Source organism: Gymnoscopelus braueri, assembly GCF_963280865.1.
Source record: "Gymnoscopelus braueri genome assembly, chromosome: 14".
NCBI classification, from domain to species: domain Eukaryota; kingdom Metazoa; phylum Chordata; class Actinopteri; order Myctophiformes; family Myctophidae; genus Gymnoscopelus; species Gymnoscopelus braueri.
This window is the reverse complement of record NC_137619.1, coordinates 26,432,103-26,457,279: the sequence shown is the minus strand read 5'-3', so window position 1 is coordinate 26,457,279 and position 25,177 is coordinate 26,432,103. Positions and strand designations below refer to the sequence as shown.

Sequence of the window (25,177 nt, the reverse complement as noted above, 5' to 3'; positions counted from 1 at the left end):
GGTTGTAGAAGTTGTAGTTTTAAGGTTTTAGTTTTAGTTTTTAAATCAGACAAGTAAACATGTATCTGTTCATTTTCAGCTATTTTGTATTTTCTAGTGTTTTTTTGTGGTTTGTCTGCCTTAGTTTTGTTTGTGTGCTTCTCTATATATTGTTATTGATGCATCATGTGCTTTGGGTAGACTTACGTATCTCCTGTTATGGTCATTGGTCAATAAAGGTAGCAGCAATGTACAGGTAAAGAATGACCATAATCTATAATTATATATATTTATATGAATGAAAATGTGTTTTTGTATAGAAATCAGTGAATGACTTTGCCTTCTAACAACAGCTTTATAAGGGACAACAGACAACTATTCGCTATTATGCAAGGTATCGATGCCTGATAATGTTTAATTATCTTTCCTAACTATAGCATGCCAAGAGGCAGACCGTGGCAACCAGACCAGCAAGTGTCCTAACCCAAAAGTGCCTGACAATGGTGGACTGGCATGTGTCACAGTCAACAAGTATCGCTACTGCAAACCAATGTGCAACAAAGTATGTCCTGCTAACAACTTTCACTTAATGACACATTTCAATGAAAAACAATCAAACAAAAAACAGACCAGGCTTTTAGCCATTGACACTTTTATTTATTTCTTGGATACGTGTTGCCAGACATTCATTCATTTCTCTGTCTACCTCCACAGGGTTTTGACTTTAATTTCCTCAGGAGAAGTCGATTGTATGAGAGGTGTGGCGTTGACACTCGATTTTCCTGGCAGTCTCAGTACATAGGCGGGAACAGACTTGCAGACTGCATCGGTAAATCTTTTTTTGCTCTTGAATTGTGTTCAAAAACATTTCCCCTGCGTCTATACCTGTTGAGGTTAACCCATTTAGACCTGGGTTAACCTCAACCCAGGTCTAAATGGGGTCTAAATGGGGCCTAAATGAGGCCGATTCTACACAGTTCTAACAATTTTCTGAAATACAGATGTTGCTATATTATCAGTGGTTCTCAAACTTTTTCACGTCAAGGACCCCCAAAATCTTATGTATTTGGCCGCGGACTCCCATCTCAAAATATTTTTGTTCCAGCCAGGGACCCCCAGAAGCAAAGATTTGAGTTTAAAATGTTCACTTTAAAAAATGTATATATTCAAAGATTTTCACAAATTTTCAACAATAGCAGATGTACAAGCTCATAGCGTGACACAAAGTGACGCGCTATGAGCTTGTATATCTGTTATTTTTGAATAGCCAACCAATGTGCTGTATAATATCGCTAAAATCTCAAATGACACAGATGCTTTCCTGGTTTTAATTGGTTAAACAGAAGCTAGATTGGTCCTGTGTTTCTTATGGCACAGAGAGAACCAGCTTTTCTCAGACCTTTCTATTATCTGTCAGTGTTGTATTGATTCGTCTCTTATCTTACCTTTTCACTGAAATAGATTCCACATTGACCTCGACCTGTCTTTAAAAATGCATTGAACTTCATGTTTTATATGCTGCATTACTTCATAATGAGCTTCAAGTTGAATTTGATTCTCGCTCCCGGTCTCCCATCACTCTCTCTTTCTCTCTCTCTCGTTCCCTCCTTCCCTAGTATCATCCATCCAGGTTTCAGGGGGTGCAACAGCATACTTTCAGCAGGACTGTCGGACAACCCAGAGTAGCAACCACTCCACCATTCAGACATTCATCGCTGAGCTGAGGGAACAGGATGTAGATGGAGCAACGAGCTACGCCTGTCTTGCATGTGGCTGACCGCAACAGAGAAAAAGGCACACTTTCAAACCGAGGACATGCATGATAAGCCCTGTTCAAGCTTGTAGCTCTATTGTATACTGTATGCCACGTGTTTATTAAATGGGGGTACTAGTCCCCAAAGGGGTACGATGGTGTACTCCAAGTGTACTCCAAGTGAAACTAGCATATACTGTAAGTATATATGCCATATATGTTCAATACAACCAGTGGTGGAAAAAGTACTCAAATGTTTTACTTATTAAACAATATTATCACAATAGCAATCATGGACCAGTTTGCATTATGTCATTGATAATTTAAAAAATGGGTAGAGGAAGAGGAATAGTTTCAAAGAAAACACTCACTCTCTCCAATGCCTTATGTGCAGGTTAGCATTATGTTAGTGGTAGTTAGCCACTACTTATGGCTAATAAGTGGCACATGCTGACCAAAACTGCAGGTCGCTGGTAGAGGTCAAAGAGTCAAATGGGATTTCAGGAGCTCAGTAGTTACATTATTGACATCCCAAAGCAATCCATAAGCAGTCTCTTATCAGAGGCAAAAATGAGACAAGAGAACGATCCTGCCAGACTACACTCCATCTTATCATCAATTATGGTAATGACCGCCTAGCCCAGTGGTTCCCAATCTATGGGTCGTGACCAATTTTTGGGTTGCGGATGTATTTTAATGGGTCGTGAGTAAATATCAGTGTTTTTTCTCCTACAAAACACGTTTAAATTATTTCATTTAAAAAAAAAAAAAGTCAGAAAATAGGGCTTTAAATAGGGCTTAATTCATAATGTATTAGTGAACTTTAGACAGTGGTCTGCAGGATTACATGAGTGGTAATGTTACAGATTTACCAGTAGGTGGTAGCAGAAAATCATGAGAAACAATTAGGACATTCATTTTCTTTAATGTTGAATAATTGCAACTATTATGCATAGCAGACATATTGATATTGTCAAACACTAACACATATATTATTTACTAACACCAACTGCAGAATAATTGAAGATTTATATTTTGCACATCAGTAACATAAGATGTATAATCATGCATTTATTTGACTATATAACAATGCTGAAATGATCCACTAGAGGTCAGCATACAATCACTTTCTTTGGGGAGTAGGGACACAAACCATGGAGTAAACCTGCCTCTTTCCCTGAGCAACATACACAATGACAAAAACAAAACTGTCAGAGTGTGTTAACAATTTGATGAATGGTCAAACATTTGGATGAAAACATTTGGTTTGATAGTAATATAGACGAACAATGATCATCAGTTCATCAGTGTAGCACGTCCAGCATCATCACAACCTAGGTCCAAGACACTACTGTCTCTTCTGGCTGTCTAGTTTCTGGGGAAGAAAAAGGATAATAAAACACATTACACCAAAGCAAAATAACACTTTTCCGTCCAAATGAGTTAACAAAAGTGTTCCACTTCAATGTGGGTCTATAAAGCTATGTGTGTGTGTGTGTGTGTGTGTGTGTGTGTGTGTGTGTGTGTGTGTGTGTGTGTGTGTGTGTGTGTGTGTGTGTGTGTGTGTGTGTGTGTGTGTGTGTGTGTGTGTGTGTGTGTGTGTGTAGTGTCTGTGGACTATACTGGTCAGTATGTACAGTGTGAGTTTCTGTTTACATGCCATGAAACCAGGTACTTACTGTCTGCAGGAACTGTATGTCTGAGCTGAGTGCCTCTCGCAGAAGCTCTAGCTCTCCATCTTTATGAATCTCCAGCTCCCTCTTCAGTCTGGAAAAAACAAACCAACCTTTATGTCACTTTGAATGTGTGGCTGGCCACGCTATGAAAAGGCCTACAGCGTAAAATCCTGAATGTTAATTTATCTCTGTGAATGTACAATTGTAAACAAATTTGGTTACAATTCGTTTGGTTACATTTAACAGGATTGGCGGTGCTGGACAACCGCCTATCTGACCGACTCGACGCCGGGCAAGGCACTCCCTCGGGTCGGCGGCGACACATGTCGCCGAGTTTGAAGTCGATTGGTCAGACAGTTCTCGAGATACGTGAGCTATGGTCGGACGTACAAACGGACGGACGTCCAGACATATTGCGCATTAATTGTAAGATGACATCAGTATATGACATCAGTAGTAATCTCCATATTTGGGGAAAGTTTCAGCCGGAGCTGACCTCCAGTGACTTCCAGTGTAAAATAACAGTTTAAAAAAGTTAAGTATAAAACATAATATGTTAGAAATTATACTTCCTCGTCCTATACTGGCAGTGTGCTGAAGAAATTTGACGCTGATCGGTCCAGTGGTTTGGGGGATTAGCCTTGGATACACACACGCACACGCGCGCACACATACACCCCCGTCCGTCCGTCGTTGCCGGCTCTTCTCCTACAGCAGTGATTATCAACCCTGGCAAACGTCCCAATTTTGGTCCGCGAGTACTGCTGAGGTGTTCCGCGCCGTTTGAAGTAAGTCTGAACTCAGCCCCTCGAGAACAATAGCGAGCAGCGATCGTCCGCCAATCGTTACGGCCATCATCCGTTTCACACTCAGCCACGCCCGAGCCGAGTCCATTCAGTGTAGCGACCATCACCCATAGGAATGCAAATATGTTGTCCTACCTGGTACTGTATAAAGGGGCACAGGGGTACATGCTTTGGCACTCAGTATTACTACATTGTGGGTTGGAACGGGCCGATACGGCGGCCAAGAGCCAAGAGGGGCTGTCATATTATAACCTGCCATGATGATGAATGTCCGACAATTAAACACTAACTAACTAACTGTACTAACTTTAAATCAACATAAGTGTTAGATTTCTTATAAAGTGCTTCTAAATCGCTCCAGGGTGTTGTTAGTGTGAACGTAATCCATGTAGTTTTAGTGTTTAATTACTCCACGGAGATCGGGAGATGGTCTGTTCACTCGCAGCTGCGGTAACCAAAAGTCTCGCCCCAAAGCACGCTACCCCCATTTGTTTTCGCGGACCAGCGGTTCTTCTTGTATTTGTTTTACTGAGGATAAGGTTAGAAATAAGTTTAGTATTAGGCATAGTTTTACTGATGTTACGTTTAGGAATAAGGTTAGGTTTAGACATAGTTTACTGAGGTTACGTTTAGGAATACCAGGTGGGCGACTGTGTTTTGGGGCGAGTGTTTTGGTAACCGTCTGTAGTGGGTAACTGCGCATGCGTCCGAAATAATGCTTTCACTTTTTACTCTGGTAAGATGAAATCAGACTCCTCCAGTCAGCACTGAGCCAAGTTTGTATATTTGTAGGCCAAAGACATTTTGTAATGTTTGTATTTGTTTGTTTGTTTTCTTTATTACATCTTGTGTACATGAGTAAATATTTTGATATATATATATATATATATTTTGATATATATATATATATATATATATATATATATATATATATATATATATAATATATGTATACACACACACACACCGTATATCTAGGTGTGCCCTGGGATATTTTGGCTATGCCAGGTGTGCCTTGGCACCAAAAAGGTTGATATACACTGTCCTACAGAACCATACCATAAAGACTCGAGCCCACTTAAAAGAAAATGATGACAACAGCAGAGAACAAGTTCCAGGCGCTGTTCTGTAAAAGAAGAAAAAGTTGAACGTCTTTAAAAAGGCTTCCTTTATTCAGATGCTCTGCTCTGTGATACCCACCAGGAACTAAGTAGCATGATACAAAAGAACTGTACTTCATGCATCAACTGAACTGCACCTGGGCAGACATGATCAGTGATACCCACCAGGATACAAAAGAACAGAGAACGCAACTGCGAACTGAACTGTAAGAAGACAGAAATGATCAGTGACACCCCCCAGGAGCTACGCAGCAACATACAGGAGAACACAGAACTCCACTGCCAACTCTGAACTGCACCACCAGGGCAGACATGACTGCAAAGCAGAAGATCTCCATCGAATAGAAACTTCTACACCCAGTTGATCTTCATCAGGAATAAATGTAAACAAAGAGCTGCTTTGGGCAAAGGAACTCCAGGAAACATGTTTGTAAAGGACAAGAACTGGGAGTGCGAGAGGAAAAGCTCTAGAGACGGAAGGACAGATATTTTTACTCTGTTACATAATACATGATTTTATGTGATAGTTTTTATTTTGTACATTCTTCAGCTTTGGTATTTCTCTGTCTACCAAACATGGACATTTTGATTGGTAAAGTATGATTAAAAGTCCTGTTTGCAGGACTTAAACAGAGCTACATGTGAATCCAAAAGACATTCACTCTCTGAAACACAGGAGCATTATTTTGTGAAAAGCACAAGACAAACACCCAGTGATTTAGTGGCAATATATCAATAAAGTAATACTCCACTTAGGCTTTTCAAAGCTTGTTAATATGTTGATCTTAGGACAGCCTCTTACAAATTACTGCCAGCTAATTTAGATTACATGGTTAAAAAAAATCCCATGTGAAAGGATTCTTTAATGATGACATCTATGCCAAGCATATTTATAATCTTCATACATGCAGCTTTTGCTTGGCACATGTCCCTGCTGTATGACAGTGAATCACACACACACACAGCAGTTCTGCACAGTTAACACATTTTAAAAGACTCCGGTACTCGTTCAAATTGACATGCGCTCAATTTCCAGCAATCAATAAGTGGGGACTTAAATATACGTTTTAAAGGGAGGCAGCGGTGATTGAAGACCTGATTGATGGTTTCAGTTCAGGATGGATGATCATAACAGTGAGTGCGAGGGGTCTCTCTCTCTCTTTTCCAAAGCGACATCCTCAGCACTTCCCGAGGCTAATCAGTCTGTGGGTAATGGAGGGGAATTGTGGACGAACAGGACATGCTTAGTACACACATGATTTAAGACCAGAGGAGGGGGGACGGACGATAGAGACAGGGGAACAAAACAAGGAGATGAACGGAGAGAGAAACCTGACAAGTGAATGAGGAACAGGAGAGCAAGGATAATGGTGTGGACTGTTTTGCATGTCAGTTTATGAAAAGATGGGGCTAGTGACCTTAGTAAATCTGACTAATAGAGTGGGGTGGGTCAGGGGTTGTCAGAGGTAGTAGCAGGGGCGATATAAGAACGACCCCTCGTTTCCTTCCTGGGACTACAGTATATTGATCTCCGATCCTTAATTAAATAAAGGAAGAGTGTGTGTGGAGAGCCGGGGTGACACTCATCCAGTAGGAAAGCTTAAAATGAAGCTCCTCGGCTCCTTGCTTTATAATGGAAAGAACGCAGGCACATAGCCAACAACAAGAAGACTACCTGACTGTCATTGTTCACTTTGGAAAAATCTAAACTTCTGGCCAAAGTGCAGTTGCTGCCCTGAAAAGGTGTTTTATTTCATACATCATAATTCTACTATCCGTTTGCCAACTGAATGAATTGTTGAACATAAATAAAAAATGTCTTCGCTTGTCATAGATTGTCTCTATGGGTTGCGTTGGAGAGATGAATTACCTTTTCCATTACATGAACATCCATTATTGTATTGGCTTAGGTCCCACTTACAGTACTGTAGGTGATGCGTTTTTACCAAGGAAACCAAAGGTTTCATTTTCAGCCCAAATGATGTATGATTTGACCGAAACTGTTATTTATTGGTAAGCAGTTGTATCCACATGCGGCACGGATGTGACTCCCCACCCCTCATTCATTTCCCCTTACAAGCTTCCCCGCATCAATCACATTAGGCTTACTTCCCATTTTTTTCTTAGTTGCAATGTTGAATGAATGGAGCAGGCAACAGATCAAAGCCTTAATTAAAGTAAATGGCCTTAATGCTTTTGTTATTTACACTTCTAGATCCGGACTCATGCCAGAATGGTGGGAAAGAGAAATTGATAAGGGGGGTGGGGGTGTCCCGGTCTATTCAGCACTTCTCACAGGATGATTGGATTCCTGACAGTGGAAGGGACCTCTATTGTACATACACAACACTTACATTCTAATGTATGTGTATGTGTTGTTATAGTGTGATCTGTTTGTTTCACTGTGAGCACTGTGAGTAAACCACCCCATTAAGATTAACTATAAAAAAAAAATTAAATTAAAATGGAGATTATGATGTCACAGAAACTAGTCAGAATGGTTTCTGTGAACCTGTACAGCATATTTGCAATACAGCATTCTATGCAAATGTAGGATGGAACAGTACAAAACAGCATTTTCTTTTACTAATTAAACACCAATTTTAGCTAAATGTAAAATATCTGAAAGCTCCAAATAAGCATCCTGATATAAGAACTGTGAGAACTGTTGTGAGACGTCCTTGCTGTGTCTTCTAAATATGTTGAACATGGTCTAATATTCAGAACAGAATTGGGCATAATTGTGTCCATGTGAGTGGATGATGCTCACCTCAGACAGGTGCTGTCAGTGAGGTGTTTCTGGCTGACGACCACACTCTCCATTCTCAGAGATTCTGTCATTGCTTTGGCTTCACTCAGCTGACTGGACAGGTCTGCAGTCAACAACAGCCGGGCAAGCACACAATAAACTCACTGACATGCCATACAAACGTTCTGGAGCACATTCTCATCCGATTTTCAAAACACATTTGGGGCTGTCTCCACATCTCACAACACATCATTGTGAAAACTTGGTGCTGGTGAGCTGCCGTCAGTAACTTCTACAACTTACACAGTGGAGATACTAGATAGATAGTGCAAGAAAAGTTTGGCAACAAAATACAATACATATCTACTCAAATAAGGGATAATGTTAATAGAAATAACAGCCATTCACATACTGCTGTCCTTTTTCTCTATATATTGTTATGATTCCAATCTCTGTTGAATTGTGGTACAGTATGTTACCTTTCTTGGTGTTTTCCAGACCCTGTAGTTCAAGCTGGAGAGCTCTCTTCTCCTCCTCAATGGTGTTCATATAACTGTTGCTCTGACTCATCAGCTCCATCTCTAAATGCAGAGGAAGATGAGGGAGAGGACAGAGGAAGGAGAAGGCAATCGCAATTGCAATTTGTCAAGATAATCACTATATTTTAAGGTTTTGACAACTGCAGAGCTACAAAGATTGTAAACAGACAATTATTTGTGCAACAGCAACACTGTTATCACGATGAAGCAGCATACAATTTTCTTTCAGAAAATGTATTTTGTATAATATATAAAAATATGTAGTGTTGATTCAAAATTGTGCTGTTTGTTATGACTATTATCCAAGAGAGCGGTGGCTAAAATTAGCAATAAAATGTGATCTATTGCAGCATTATCTGCTAGAATGTTTCCTGATGTTTAATCTGGTGATTACTTTGATTATATTTAAATTATCTTTAACTGTCTGTTGTGAAGTCTACTCATTTATAGCATAATATGTGTGTTCTCTCTGGGTGGGAACACCAACAGACAAATCCTGATAACACTCTGCTTGTTGTGGCTGGTAAAACTGTCTCCACTATCACATTACCATACCCCATTTTGTCAGGTAAGCACCAATCATTTGGATGTCCTGTTGCATTCCAAGAACCACATTTGGTTGGTAAGGTAGTTCATGTGGGCGATAAAATGACAAGACCATGTAACCCATGTAGACAAAACCCTGCCCTGGTTCTCACCTCTGTATAAAGAGTCCACATCTTTCTCCAGGTCCAACACCTCAGAGTGTGTCTGGCTCTCACTCGCAGCAACTCTCTCTCTGTGTCCATGCAGACTGAAGTCACAGTTGAACCCCGAGATGTCTCTCATGAACATCTCCTGCTCTTGCTTAGACTCTGTTGCTAGCTTGTGCTGTAATACACACAGAACAATCCTCAGTTTAGCTGTAAAAGTTCACCTGTAAGTGTTTAGTTTAACTTTCCTTGACATAACCAAGATAACTTTCTTTTGTTATTTCTGTGAGAGTAGATGTGTGTATCTTCTGTATATTCATTAACAGGATCACGCTGTGATTACTTCACACACAGTTGAGAGAGCCACCAATCTTTCCTATGCACAACAATGGTTGTGCTATCAAAGAGTTTATGCAAGAATATTGTCCGAATATTTCTACAAGCCACGGGGAAATAATTGTAATTTCACCTGGCCATTTATCTGTATTAAAAGTCAATTTAACAGACTTTTTACCCTAATCCTGTGATCCAGGACATGTGGAAATCTGACACTTCCCAGTGCATTATGTGTATGGAGAGCTTGGTCTTGAAGACACCTACCATCAGCTAGCTACCGTATGTAAAACCTGTCAAAACCCATCATTTTACATGGGTTAACAGCGATTTTCCAATCTTGACCCATATTTTCACAAGCCCTCCTCACAGTACAATAATAGCATTCAGGTTAGAAATTGGCGAAGTTGCCCTTTAAGCACAACTGTTAAGACTGGAGTTAAGACTTACTTGGTGTTCCTCAAGGTGTTTCTGCTGGCAAAGGAGCTCCTGTATCTGTTTCTCCATCTGGTCTTCACGTTTCCTCATGAGATCATTCTGCAGTTTCATCTGAGACAACTGCTGAGACTGTATGGACATGAACAACAGTAAAAGCTATCAATGGACGGGAGAAAGACTGATGGGCAGAAAGGGAGGTTTATGTTATGGAGATTAACTCAAATTGAAATCACTCATCTCTGGGTTACCATTTAAAGAAAATCAAGGGATCCCTTGTGCTGTGTGTGCACATACAGTAGTACATCCCATCCCAATATTTCTCACTGAAACCAAGTCTTTGCTTCCTATAATTATACACCTCAGAAAGTCAAAGAAAATGTAAAACCAGAGAAAATGAATACATTCAAGCTGCTTCAGCATGACACTTAGTACAATTGTATGTCTGCGACTTAGGAAGCTGTCAGGAAAGTATGAGGAGTTAATTGAACACATACAGAGTGTGGAAAACAGCTCTCAAAGTCACTCTTTTAGCACATAAACGAACGCAAACAAAGTTGATTCAGACAATATAGAACATCACCAAACCCAGTACTGTTTGTTTTTTTAATAAAAATGTCAACTTCCTGTTGATTTTACTATTTGGAGATCTGGATCCACGGATCCAATCCAGGTTTTCTACTTGGCAAATGGCAAAATCAACAGGAAGTTGACATTTTTATTAACAAAAAAAAACAGTACTGGGTTTGGTGATGTTCTATATTGTCTGAATCAACTTTGTTTGCGTTCGTTTATGTGCTAAAAGAGTGACTTTGAGAGCTGTTTTACCGTACAATGTAAGTCAATGAGGAGCATATTTTGAATTATCAATTTCTAATCAATGGAGCAATTATTTTGTATTTCTTGCCCACTCTTTGGAGTTACATCATGGCAAGGTAACTACACAACCCAAACCTCTACAAAAGTGGTCTTACCCTTTAAACTGTGATTGCATTGTCAAATAAATCATAAATAAATCATGGTTAAACCATTCTTGCTTTCATAGTATGAACCTCAAATGAATTTCATAAGCAATATCATAGAGATGATTTTATCATTGTGTTGTAAAAATTCATATGTGTTCACCATCACCATATCACCATCCATTAATGATTAAACGGTTATCAGCAACCTTTGTGATTTCACAACGTAGTTTTCTTTTCTGCTCTGCTGTTGCTTTGGTCAACCCCAGGAAGAGCAAGAGCATGGCAATATTTCTGAAAGGTCAATGAGCCTGTCTTTGACACTATATCTGACACATGCTAAAAGGCTTCCTACAATAATACTAATGTTATCCGGTGGAAATTAGCCATTGATTTTACAGTGGCACTTGCAATCGATCCCTCCACATTGTTGATGAAGCAACTGGGATGGATTAAGTGGTTTAATCATAAAGCAGATTAACTTGTCAATATGCCAATAGGCTCTTTTTCACCTCGTCTGTCAATAGGGTCTCCGTCATATCTGACTGATAGATTCTGGGTTAAAACCATTACTTTCTAGGGGTCTAGGCTAGGGAATTACTAAAATATACATTATTTTTTTTTACCCCATGACCAAAAATATATAGGCTGTATTAATGCTCTTGTATGCTCTGGTACCTTATACCTATAGCCCCACCTTGTCATCAAGCTCTTGGTTGGCTTTTCCATATTTTTCAGTGGAGGCCTTAATCTTCTCATGGCATCTGGTGATGGACACTTTGACTGAAATGACAAATATTGATCAATGACCAACAGAAGAGCACTAATGCCCATATCACACATGCGCGCGCGCACACACACACACACACACACACGTTATTGTCCTAGAGGGATATTTTGCTTTCACAGCCTGTTCAACATGACAGCAGAAACACAGCTCAACCTGGGTAGGCTAATATGGCGACACCCTATAACGTACGTGTATATTATATAACTCTATGGGAATGGGATATTACACTATATTTATGGTTTCAGGCGGCAGCTATGATCCAACGTTCGTAGCAAGGACAAAGTAAGCACGTTACGTTACAATAGTCGCAATAATGTCGTCTGACTCCTCGAAAGGTGCTTTTTAAAAACGTCTGTTTGGTTTAGACCAAGTGCTTACACCAAAATTAGTGATCCATGGAATTATGTGACTCCAGAGGGCGCTGTCTTCTCATTTGTTTCATTGACTTCGTTGGTGTCAAGCGAGACCGACACTGCACGTTAGACGTTATTCAATTGGTCAACAATTCCGGTGACACCGGAGTCGCAACAGGCCAGCATTGACTGCTTTGCAAAGCTAGGTAAATAACTTTGTTCCGCATAACATTACATTTTATTTCTTAGATAGACCTACCTCCTTGGAGTTTCTTAGTCTTCTCAGATAGCTCCTGTTCATTTTGGAGAATTTGTTTAAATAAGGTTTCCAAACTCATTGTTTTAAATTGGGTGTAATATGCGTCAGAGGTTGAATTCTAAACTCCAACTGTTTGTGTTTGTAAGATTTCCCGCCCACAAAACAATTTCACATAGCTCCCCCCCCCCCTCCAATTATAATAATAATAATAATAATAATAATAATAATAAAACAACACACCTCCACCACCAACAACAACAATATCCCCCCCCCAAAAATTGCATGGTGGCAATGAAAAGTTTTCATTATCATGTGACCAAGGACTGGGGAATAAACAAATGGGGTTTGTGAGGCTTAATTGGTAGTAATAGTGCTTAGTTGATACTATTGCTGTCCATTAATCCTACTTGCCAAAGGTAGTGTTATTTGGACCTTTGGGTTATGAAAATAAACGTTATCTTTTAGATAAGTCCAGCAAAAATTACACATTGGTTGAATGTTAATCATACTTATTTTTCAACATAGGCTAAATTGAGGGGATTCTTCTTTCTTTTTTTGCAGACCTTGTGGGATAATCAGGCAGTCTGACCACGACTTTGGTCCAAAACAGGATTGCCAAGTCATTTGCTGTGCACTATGGTGCACCCTCATATTATTAATCCACATTGGGAATGTCCACTACTGATTATTTTTGGCCCAAATTACCAAATGCACACACATGATATCTCAAAATCAATTAGGCAGATTGCCATGAAATGTAATGCGTTCAGCAAAGTTGAACTCTACTGATTTTGGTGACCCTATGGTCTTCCCTCTAAACAGAGGGGGGAATTATTGGCAGACATATATGGGTTCATCAGTTCATTTGTTGGTCTAACCACCACTATGGTCCCTAACAGGATTTCCATGGAATTTGCTGTGCAACTTCATGATCCCCAGATATCTCCCAATGATCATTTTAGGCCAAACTTTCTACTTTCCGAGTTATCTCAATGTTTGTATATCTGCTATTTTTGAATCGCCAAAGTATGAAATAATGTTTAAAGGGGTTACACAGATGCGTTCCCGGTCTTAATGGGTTAAGCACTGATGATGGGTCCTGACACCTGGACTTGTCTTCTCTTTCTGTGACTCTGGGTCCTGTGGATCTTTCATCCAAGTACTTGGAGTTACTTGTTGTCAAACTTCAGTAACATCAAGTTCACTGATTCTCCTCACCAACCATTTCAGATGTCTCTTCTTCCTTTCAGCAGTTGTTTGATTGGACGTGGACTCATTTGGCACTCATTTGGCACTTTCATTCATGTTTTTAGTTGCTGCCAGGCTTGTATCCCTAATCTAAAGAATCTGTCAAAAAACATGGTTGTTGGGTTCCCCTTGGAACCATCTCAGTCTAGAACAGCTTGTGTGCTCCAAATGTTGAGTCCCTTTGTTCCTACTGAAGGTTTTTGAGGTGTATAGCTAGATCTCAAAATCCAGCACCATGCCGTTAGGGGAGGCAAGCACACATTTCCGATAGCATATAGCTATTTAATATTTTTATATAAGAGTAGACAATATAATAATTTATACAATAGATTGTAATCCTTTTCCTGTTTCCTTAATTGTCTACCCAGCTTCTTTGCTGAATGTCAATGGGGGTGCGAGGCAGTAGGGATGGGGGCTGGGTTTGAGATGTGAAAATAGGGGCTGCGGGGACCCAGGTTAAAACACACGTAGAACTTTGACATGGTCGTGAGCTCGTCATCCATTGAGTGTGTGTACAGAGGGGAGGGTCTCTTATGTTAGAGTGTTGAACATTTGTAGGCTAAGCACAGTCAGCAATCAATAACCTTAATCCACTGACTGCAGAGCTCCATGCCATAGATTTGTCACGTTATTTTTACTTTGACCAGTTTCCCTGAGCGCCGCTGGTAAAGACTAAAGAATTATTTTGATTCTGTGCCACGAAGCACATTAAAGTGTGAACGCCTGGTCATTTATACGACCTGAAGACTACATCATTCTGACATTCATTAGCAAAATTAATATTACATATTGATTGAAGTTTTTCATAAATCACCTGACTGATGTGGCTAACTTTCCCCTGGCTGGCAGCATTCCCTTTGGAGAGTTGGAATTGCACAGTCATCAAATTATCAGCAGAGACAATTAGCTTAGTAACTCAGTCCAGTCATTCTGTTTTGGCCCTTTTCTCAGTTTTTTACATGCTCTCTATATAGTAATATGAAATGTCTCTTCAGCCACAAAGAAAGGCTGTTCATACTGTCCCATATTGAATTAATGGGGATGGTGTACATGGCTGATTGTGGCGTCATACTAAGGGTAATAACTTACAGTTCAGACTTTCTCCATCCTCCAACCGCCGACATTGGCAAATTCCCTCTCTTGTTCTCTCTCCCTCTCCCTCCCCATTTGTCTCTTACCTTCAGGACATGATCACACACAGAGATCAGGCAGTCTTGTGGCTGTCCCTTCCCTAAAACACCCTGGGAATTGGGAAACACTTCAAGCGTCCTAGAGTCTATTCTCCGTTCTGGCTCCCAAGCTGTGGAATGGCCTCCCTCCCTCATCAGTCAGGACTGCAGACTCACTCCCCAATCCCCATCTTCTGCCGCTGTCTGAAAACTCATGTTTTCAGTCTCACCCACTAGCACTCTTCATTTCGTTTTCATGATTGTTTTTCTTTTCACTCTACTTACAGGACCATCTACCCTGTCATTTTTTTTACTAAGGTTCATGCCATTTACTCTAATCTTGCACTGGTAAGCCGCATTGGAAAATGCCGAAATTGTAAAATGTCATTCTCTTTGATTCACTTTCACTCTCTCTCCCCCCGCCCCCTCTCTCTTCCTCCCACTTGGTAAGCAATGCTAATTTACTGGTATTCTTGATTGATTCTTGATTGATTGGGAGCACAGTCGATGGTTTTAATGCAGAGAAAAGCTCATTGACATAGTCCAGCTTGTTTAACCAAGTGGGTTAGTGCCAGTCAATGCACGGGTTACAGAACATGTTGCTTCATCTACAATGTATATTCTTTTTAATTCATGTTTATGTTTGTTGAATTTACATGCACAAATAATTCAGTTGGAATTGGCAGGCAATTCTAGCCATACATCTCGTGGAACTCTGAGAACGAAATATATTTATATTCAACATTGTAAAGACTGGCTACAGCTATTTCTCATCTCTGGACAGAAGATGCACACAAGGAGCTTACATCTACCACACAACATACTAGAAGTATTTAGCAAATATATGCTGTATGAAATGTATTATATCTTACACTTTTGGAGGCTTGGTGCACACAGCCTACTTACGATGCCGAAAATAAGTAATATATATATATTAATTTATCTGCAAATCTGTGTATACATACAATCTAATTTGGCTGTTGACGCATGGCTCTCTTGTTGGACAACAATCACATACAAGTAACACTAAATAGATAGCATATGAAATAGGGAACAACTGACAGGTGAAGCAGACACAAATGGATGGAATGGAAGTATGGAAGCCTTGCACTGTTGTGTATTGTACATTTGAAATGTGCTTATAAGAATTTTTATAGTCAACAATTAAACTTCAGCTCAGGAAGCAAATCTATCTTATTGCTGTTGTGGATATCAACATAACTGATACATTAGTCCCTCTTAAATGAAAGAAAACGAATGTAGATGCACTGGACATCTAAATGGATTTAATATTAATGGCACAAGCATAAAGCAGGTCCCTACAGTGAATGAAGCTGGCCTGTATTTTCATACAACCAGTAGATGGCGATAGATAGTCACTCATATCCACCACTGTGTGTGTGTGTGTGTGTGTGTGTGTGTGTGTGTGTGTGTGTGTGTGTGTGTGTGTGTGTGTGTGTGTGTGTGTGTGTGTGTGTGTGTGTGTGTGTGTGTGTGTGTGTGTGTGTGTGTGTGTGTGTGTGTGTGTTAGTGTTATACTTTCAAATAGTAGGCTAATCAAAGGCCATGACCCCCCAAAATAATCATATTTGAACTGGGGACCCCCACCCTGACAAGCACTTGGAATTGTAGGAGTTGAGGCCTTCAATTTGGTTTGACTCGGTCCCACAGATCATTTTTGTGAAAATAGCAGATCTACAAGCTTGTAGATCTTATTATTTGACAATTTGGCCAATGTTTGACCAGTTTTTATAGTATAGTTTGCTGATTACTTTTGATGCATCAATGGTCTTTTTCTAGCTTTTGTTTGTTTCTTTTTTTAGGTATTAAAAAGGTCCTTAAATTGACACTTCACTGTCATCTGGGGACTCTTCAAAATCATGTGGGGACCCCCCTGGGGGTACCGACCCACAAGTTGAGAACCACTGCACTACACTTTAACAAGTTCTGTGCAGAGCCTACAATTTGCACGTGTCAGCGAATGAGCTTGAAGTATTACTGCTAAGAAATGACAGTTGGCAGCTTCCATTGCGCACTTTGACCACTGAGAACCACTCGGAATTCACTTGTTATCAGGGAATTGAAACTGTGCACACGATTGTCTCTCTCTCTCTCTCTCTCTCTCTCTCTCTCTCTCTCTCTCTCTCTCTCTCTCTCTCTCTGGGTGGGGGGGGGGGGTAAATACAAAAACTCAAGCACAATTAATAGAAAACGCCATATTTAATACAGGCGAAATGTCAAATTAAAACAAACGTTAGCGACCTTATTCCCAAACTCATACCCCTCTGTCCCTGTGAGCAATTATACTGACATCCAAGCCCACGCACACATCAAGGGACCAGTCCAGCTAGCGTGGGTTTGGATTGATTTCATAAGCTATTATTAATGCGACCCATATTTATCTGTATTCATTGATCCTATAGATATCCTATAGTCAAAAGTGATGATATAGATATATATATATCGATCTTTGAGATAGAGGGTAATCGAAAAGTGATTGATGTTACTTTTATATTAGAATGCATGCGAACTGAACTGGGGTGCTGCTGGAATCACTGCGACTGGCCACCGTGCCTCTAGGGTGGTGTAAAGTAACTAAGTACATTTACTCGAGTAGCCTACTGTGCTTAAGTACACTTTTGAGGATTCCAATTTTCAATACTTTTACTTCGACTCCACTACATCTCAGAGGCAAATATTGTACTTTTACTCCACTACAAATATTTGAAGACTTTAAGTTACTTACTTTGTAATTTTTGATTATTATTACAAAACACACATTACCCACATCAGCCCTATACATTTCGGGCAAATAGCCAATCTGCAAGCTCACAATGCGTCGCATGGCAAGGCATTGTGAGCTGTAGAGCTGCTATTTTCAAAAGATTTGTATACATTTTGAAAAACTTGTGAAATAGTTTTGGTACTTTAAGTAGCCTACATGTTGATACCAATACTTTTGTACTTTTACTCAAAGTACATTTTGAATTCCGGACTTTCACTTATATTACAGTATTTTCTACATGCAGAATTGATCAAAAAAAATTGAGTACTTTTTCTTCTTTTTTTTTTACTACATGATTGCAGAATTGATACTTTTACTTAAGTAGAAAATGTGAGTACTTCTTCCACCACTCTTGCTGAGTGCGCACAGTGCGGCGGGGCTCCAGTCCATGGCGCTCAGTACGCGCTCAGACGCACAGAGAGAGCAGCATAGTATAACACTGCACTGCATGGCTGGAGTTCGAGGACACACACACACACACTCGCCCCATTTGCTCTAATCCCCTCGCCCTTTGTCTCCTCGCGTTGATTAGAGAAAGGACCCCATTTACAATAAGCCGAGTCAGCCGGTATTTATACACCAGAGACGATCTGGAGGATTCGGGATCACTTCTGGAGGTGGATTATTATCTCGCATGAAGCGAGCCGGATCTCTCCTGTATCCCCGTCCGGCGGAGCGCGCAGCACGGCAATGGATTTCAACACAGTGGATCAAGTACCCTGGGAATTAAATTACCGTTAGGTCGTTCTTTGTTTTACACCATTTTCAACAAGACTGTTGTTTTTGCACGGATAGAAAGACGATGATCCTCGCAGCTCTCTATGCCGTTCTACCTCTTTTAGGTAAGTTTATAGATATAGGCTTAAAATAAATATTCAATGAGTCCATAAGCAATCGTATTGTATATTATGACTGAACTATGAGGGATTTGTGAAACGAAAATAAAAAAGTTTACAATGACACCCTGCAGCTTCGTTGCATGTTTTCTCTGGCTGCTCCGTTGAAGCTTTAAACCTAAACCGAACTTTTGTTCAACTCTGTAAGCCATCATCATGGAACGATCAACCAGGGTCTACTGCAGGGGTCTTCAACGTGTTTCAGCCCAACAAGGACCCCTTAGCTGAGAGAGAGATGAAGCAGGGACGGTGGACCCCCACCCCCACTACATATTGTATAAAATTGTGTTGCAGATAAAATAAAATAAAACTTTCAGCACTATCATGTTGGATTCATGTTAATGTGTATTTTCGGACATTTTACCGTCGACCCTCAATACTTAGTAAACTTGATATTTCACTCTGTACTTAGTCTGCTCTTTTTTCCCTCTACACCAAACATCTTTGCCGAAAATATCTAAGCTCACAGAGTCACGCAAGGCGTTGTGAGCTTGTAGATCGGCTATCTTTGGCTAAAAGTTCTCCTCAGAATAGGGATGCTAGAGTTGAAGTGGTTAATGTGAAGGGAAAAAAATCCTATCACACAAAGATTTGGCAGACCCCCTGTTGTAACTCTGAGGACCCCCTGGGGGTCACGGGCCCCCTGTTGAATACCCCTGGTCTACTGATTCAATATTGTTCTAAAACCACGAATATTGAGTATGGAATGTATACATATTTATTTCTTCGATGACTCTCATGTTGCCCCGAAAATAGGCTGCACGCCCCTGATCCCCCAGTAATCCCTAAAAGCAGCTCTAATGTGCTAAATTGCTGTATGTTACTGTTTTGATTGATTGATTGAATACTTTATTAGACAGAAATGCAAACAGCATGGTGTAGGCCTACAGTCATAACACCAAAAAGTCCTGGGGACCTGTTTCATTGTGGTCCTGTATGTATTCAACTGTAAGCAAATGAAATGAAATGCTGTTATCATTATGATTTCTTCTTCTTATTATTTTTAATGTAGCCTATTTATTATTTTCAGATCTGTTGCCCTATATGCACAGCATAATGTGCTTGTTTTTTTTTATTTATTATTACAATTAATATTATTTTTAATGTATTTATTATGTATTATTTCCAGATGTGTTGTCCTACGCACAGCAGAATGTGCTCGCCGGGTCCAACAACAGGCTGGACTGTGTGAGAGCCAGTGAGCAGTGCCTGAAGGAGCAGGGTTGCAGCACCAAGTACCGCACCATGAGGCAGTGCGTGGCGGGGGGCAAGGAGAGCAACTTCAGCATGGTGGTGGCCGGCCTGGAGGCCCAGGACGAGTGCCGGAGCGCCGTGGATGCGCTCAAACAGAGCCCGCTGTACAACTGCAGGTGTAAACGGGGCATGAAGAAAGAGAAGAACTGCCTACGCATCTACTGGGGAATCTATCAGACGTTGCAAGGTAAAAGGTTATGGATGGAGGGAGGACAGTATATATGTAGGCGCTACCCACAAAAAAAAGACCATTACTGCATCAAAAGTAAGAAAATAGCCGATCTACAAGCTCACAATGTGAGCTTGTAGATCGGCTATTTTCACAACATTTATCTGTGGAACCGAGTCAAACAAAATGTAATGCCTCAACTCCTAAATTCCAAGTACTTGTCAGGGTTGGGGGTCCCCAGTTCAAATATGATTATTTTGGGGGGTCACAGCCTGTAAGGTTTGAGAACCACTGCACTAAGGGACATGGAGCTGTAAAATAAAAGTGGTCTATGCACAAATTCACAATACTGACCAAGCACAACAGGTGCAAAGTTCTAAAACTATAAAACAGCATAAAGCTCTCAACATCTCCCATAAATCAACATTCATTCACATTTCAACCCTGCTAGGATGTCTCAGGGAGGCAAGATGCTGCTTTTTGACTTCCCTTATTCATTTCCCTTGAAGGTAATGGTGCATGCAGGCCCTTAGTGCTTGACCATACCATCTTAAAGGGCCGGTTGTAGGGTGGTGGGGGGGGGGGGGCTATAGTCCCTAAACCGCGTCCAGGCCAGAGTCGACTTCCAGTTGTGCAACACAGCTGACCAACCTGCCTAATCAGGCGTGCGGCTATGTGCTGCCGAGGATATCGACTGACCCGAATAAACCCTGTCACATGCAGGCCAATGTGAGCGGGATGGGATGATAAACAATGGACACACAACAATGAGTCCACAACTCTGTTTATCCCCCCCCACCCCTGCCCCCTCCACTCTACTCCATGTAGATTAAACCCAGATATGCATATGCAGTTTTCTGTGTAAGTTTCTATTCATCTGTGTCTACACAGTAAAAAAAAATCTGTTAATTTAACTCTGAGGATTTTGCTGTGGAACTGTCTGTCTGTCCATCCGTCTGTTTATCTGTGTCATTGCTTTGACCTGTAATATTCTTTATAGGCAATGACTTCCTGGAGGACTCGCCATACGAGCCTGTCAACAGCCGTCTGTCAGACATTTTCCGACTGGCTCCCATCATAGGTAAGGACGAGCGCCTGTACTCTCCGCAGTGCAGCAGCTCTTTACATGTATTGACACATGGCCATGTTGCCGCTGGGCTATGGCTTTCATATTGCTTCAAGCTGTGCATGCTCTCATTGAAGATTCTTCTGTGTCAAGTGTGTGTGTGTGTGTGTGTGTGTGTGTGTGTGTGTGTGTGTGTGTGTGTGTGTGTGTGTGCGTGTGCGTGTACCCACCCTTCCACCCTCTCTCTCCTCCCTCGTTTTCCTCCCTCACCCGACAACCTTCAAATGCCAGCTGTGAGCGCCCTTCACAGGGAGCTATAGTTCTGAGTGCACCCTGCTGGTAAAAGCGGTGCACATTATGATTCATTCAGATGGTTGAGAGGCCTGCATTTCTGTTATTTTCTAGTTGATGTTTCTTTTGAGATGTGGGTAGTTTGTGTTGGGGTCTGCGTTGCCCAATTTGTACTGGGTATGTTGTCTGTTGCAATCCACTATAATAGAATGCAGAAGACCACGCATGAGTGTGGGAGAGGAAGACTAGTACATTTGCTGTTAATTTTTGCCTGATGGCAGTGTTACCAGTGGCCTCTAGATGGCGATGTTATTCCCTTATTGGCCAGTGCACCACAGGTGCACCTTGGGTGTCCACAGTGAGGCCGTGATGACTGATTGAAGGTTTGACATATGAAGGCACTGCATTGAGGCAACTGCTGAGGTTTTGGTTGTTAAATGTGGGCCAATGAATAGCATGTTGAACCAAAGAAACATGCTCTAACCCCCATCTTCAAAGAACACAGGCTGACATTTTCATCGTTTGTTCAGGAGAGGTAACTTTTCCCCCCCTTTCTGTTATATCAGCAGTTCTAATACAAACAGCCTGAATTGCTTAAAAATTGTGTTTGTCAAATGGCAGGTCACTCACTACCCAAAAGTGTGAAGGTATTCTGGCACGGACAGGATAAGGCTGTGCTGTGTCATCTAAAATAATGAGTTGTTTTACCATTGCCAGAACATTTCTGAGTCACTTTGACTAGAGTAAAATTTAAAGGCTGTGTGCATTACATCTTACCTCTTTAAGGCCCACAGTCTGCCATTTCTGCACAGTTCTACACTCCATAGCCAGAAAGCCAGGGAGAAAAGAAAAAGCTTCCACATCACCCGTAACTGTCACAGGCCTTTAATGTGCCTGCCCTGGCGAGTAGAAGCACAGCCTGAAGCCATCAGAGCAGAAGCATATGTAGCACAGGATCATAGTTCACACCACCCGGCATGTAACAACCCTCAACACATCCCCTGGCCTGAGCAATAGGCTTTCCATGAGCAGGGAAGGGGGAGAGAGATTTACGGGACGACGCTCAGCCGGTGAAGGTGCTCCTTATTTGCTGTCTAAAAACCTCTTTATGTTGATCGACGGCTTCTGTGCTTCACTCCCTTGCTCTCTCTCTCTCTCTCTCCCTCGTTCTCCCTCTCATTCTATCTCTCTCGCTTGGCAGTGCGATGATAAGATGCTTGGAGGCTCTGTTGTTAAAGTATGGGTATGGGGGGGACAGTGTGTGTGCTGGGGCGGGGGTCAGGGTTGATGGGAGCAGGCAGTAATGGTAGAAAGGAAGAGACAAGGCCGGAGGGAGGTGTTGGAGGTTGGAAGTGGGTGAGAGAAGGAGTATTGTGAGAAAAGGGGCAGGAAACGGGTGTAGGAGGAAAAGATAGAGAAGATAGAAGAAGGAGAGGGGAGGAGAAGAAAACAGACCGTGATTAAAAGAGACGGCGAGCAGTGGTGGGGTGGGATGGGAAAGGAAGGGGAGTGCCGTGGTGGTGGAGGGTATGTTAGGGCTCACTTTTGACAGGACCTTTAAGTTTTTCTTATTTCTCAGCCTTAGTAGAACACTGTAAACAGAAATTAAAATACTTCTCAAACTTATTTATTTTTTAACGAAACCCAAATATATGAAAATGCAGATTTTAAAGTTGATCTTGTGCTAGAAGTTTGCTCTCTCAGTGGGTGAGTGGGGTGGGTAGGTTTCCTCTTAAATGCATGCTTCATCTTGCGAAGTTGCTATACACCTGCAGCTGGGAGCGATTAGTCTTGTGTCTACAGATTGCAGAGGTAATGAAGCGTATTAAAATAGCAGTCTTCTCTGTCACGAGGTGTCATTCTACTCGCTACTTAATTAAACCGCCATAAAGCCTTCATTTTCTGCTTATATGGCAAACACATTTTCAGACAGAATGAATGCTACAACACTGTCAGTACAATCTGGGATTCTCACACCACTTTCTTGTATTCTCAATCTAATGTCTTAATGTCAAATAATATGTTAATGAAAATAAATTAAGAATACCTCCTAGCCCCCTTCTTAGCTATTTCCGTATTTGTATACTAGCATTTTGCCTCTTACGTGATCTTTCTAGGATCACAGAAGCACTGTCTGGGCTCTGTGGCTCTGATCCATGTATCCATGTCCTCACTGTTGGTTGCTTGTAAAGTTGGTGTCCAAGAAACCTAAGCTTATTTTATGGCTACAGTACACTTGTGCATTACTCTGGATAAGAGTGTCAGCTAAATAGCTAAAATCAAAAACCTAAATGACATTCCCGAAGGCTCTATGAATATCGGTTTGCCTTTGTCTCTGTGAGGCCGTAAGACTCGGTGATCCCTGGCTGTAAGAACAATAGGCTGCCATAATGAATCTCTAATTCACTAATAGGCTGTATACTGCTGACTGAAACCACTATTCTCTAGTGGCAGCCACACATAAAGTGTACTAATCCAGATTCACACACACACACACACACACACACACACACACACACACACACACACACACACACACACACACGCACACGCTCACACACACTTAAAACATACACTGATCCATGCACACCTGTGGGTGTCAGTCTAATTTATTATAGTGACACACGAGAGCTAATGTCTCTTTTATATATACAATTCCCATATGGCCATGCACACTTTTACTGTGTGCACCTTCTTTGGCAATTTCTTTGTATGTTTTACTGTGCGGCATAGTTATTTCTTTTTTTAAAAGAACAAAAACTGAATTAAATGAGTGTTACTTATCAAGGTGTACACAGAGATCTCAATGCTGCATGTATGACACTGACAATTGTAAGCATATCATTTTTAGAATTGATTATAGGTGTCGTAGCGAATGAGCACTTACACAATTTATTCATCTTTATTTCCATTCGACCTCTCCTTCTCAACTCACTCTTTTGAACCACTGCAGTACTGCAAAATGTTTGCTTTGTTCATTTTAATCAAGCCATTCCTTCCTGTCTTCATATAGCTGTAATGTGCTGGTGGATAGGGTCAAATAACAAGATGAATGGGTGCCTGGTGGGTTAGTTAGTGCACGGAATATGCTGGACCCGGGGTCGTATTCAAACCCAGGTCCTCAGGCTCTCAGTGAGCATATTTTCTCTCTCTCTCTACACTGACCTAATCTAAAATGATATGAATATCATAAGGCATGCAACAGGGGAGGGACACTGACACAATTAAGAGTTGATATGTATTCTAAATGAGTCCTCACGGATTGGGCAGAAATTATGGGAAAAAAGCCTAGTTATAAATTAGCCAGCTGCACGCACGCACGCACGCACGCACGCACGCACGCACGCACGCACGCACGCACGCACACACACACACACACACACACACACACACACACGCACACAGTCTCTTGCAGGGTAGATACAGTATTGGTTACCAAGTCACACGAGGATAGGATGGCGCTGGAGGAGCTTGTGAAGAGCGCTGAGCCGGCTGGCATGCACAAACCAAACACACATACATACAGTACACACTGCGTGTGTGTACACACACACACACACACACACACACACACACACACACACACACACACACACACACACACACACCCACCCACCCACCCACTGCAGTTAATTTAGTTAATTATTTCTTTATATTTTTACCAGGAGCAGAATAGAGTGTTTTTTGTGGTGAGGTTGAGTTATGGTGAGTCACGGTTCACTGGGATTAAGTACTGTTACTTTTCACATGGAGCTCAAAAAACAAAACGAAACAAAACAAAGAAGTATTGAGGGCCGATACTTGCACAATTGGAAACATCTAGAGAAACTCTAGAACCGGTTTAAGCCCGAT

At 41.2% G+C, this 25,177-nt stretch overlaps 2 protein-coding genes across 2 annotated transcripts in view; one reads left to right on the top strand and one right to left on the bottom strand.

Annotated features, from left to right (window-relative positions):
- Window positions 1-2,979: 2,979 nt before the first annotated feature.
- LOC308100578 (coiled-coil domain-containing protein 172-like) lies at window positions 2,980-18,039 on the bottom strand (the record flags this gene model as incomplete). Its single annotated transcript, XM_080449645.1, has 8 exons — window positions 2,980-3,107; window positions 3,412-3,499; window positions 8,106-8,208; window positions 8,564-8,665; window positions 9,322-9,493; window positions 10,099-10,215; window positions 11,743-11,828; window positions 17,988-18,039. 8 exons carry the CDS (start codon window positions 18,037-18,039, stop codon window positions 3,081-3,083), a joined length of 747 nt encoding a protein of 248 aa, XP_080305771.1. The 3' UTR covers window positions 2,980-3,080.
- A 17-nt stretch (window positions 18,040-18,056) lies between these two features.
- gfra1a (gdnf family receptor alpha 1a) overlaps window positions 18,057-25,177 on the top strand; it is a 119,285-nt gene continuing 112,164 nt past the window's right edge. Inside the window, exons 1-3 of the mRNA XM_080449202.1 lie at window positions 18,057-18,491; window positions 19,675-19,986; window positions 20,969-21,049. Coding sequence (XP_080305328.1) covers window positions 18,452-18,491; window positions 19,675-19,986; window positions 20,969-21,049 — 433 coding nt within the window. The 5' untranslated portion in view covers window positions 18,057-18,451. The remainder of the gene's footprint in view (window positions 18,492-19,674; window positions 19,987-20,968; window positions 21,050-25,177) is intronic.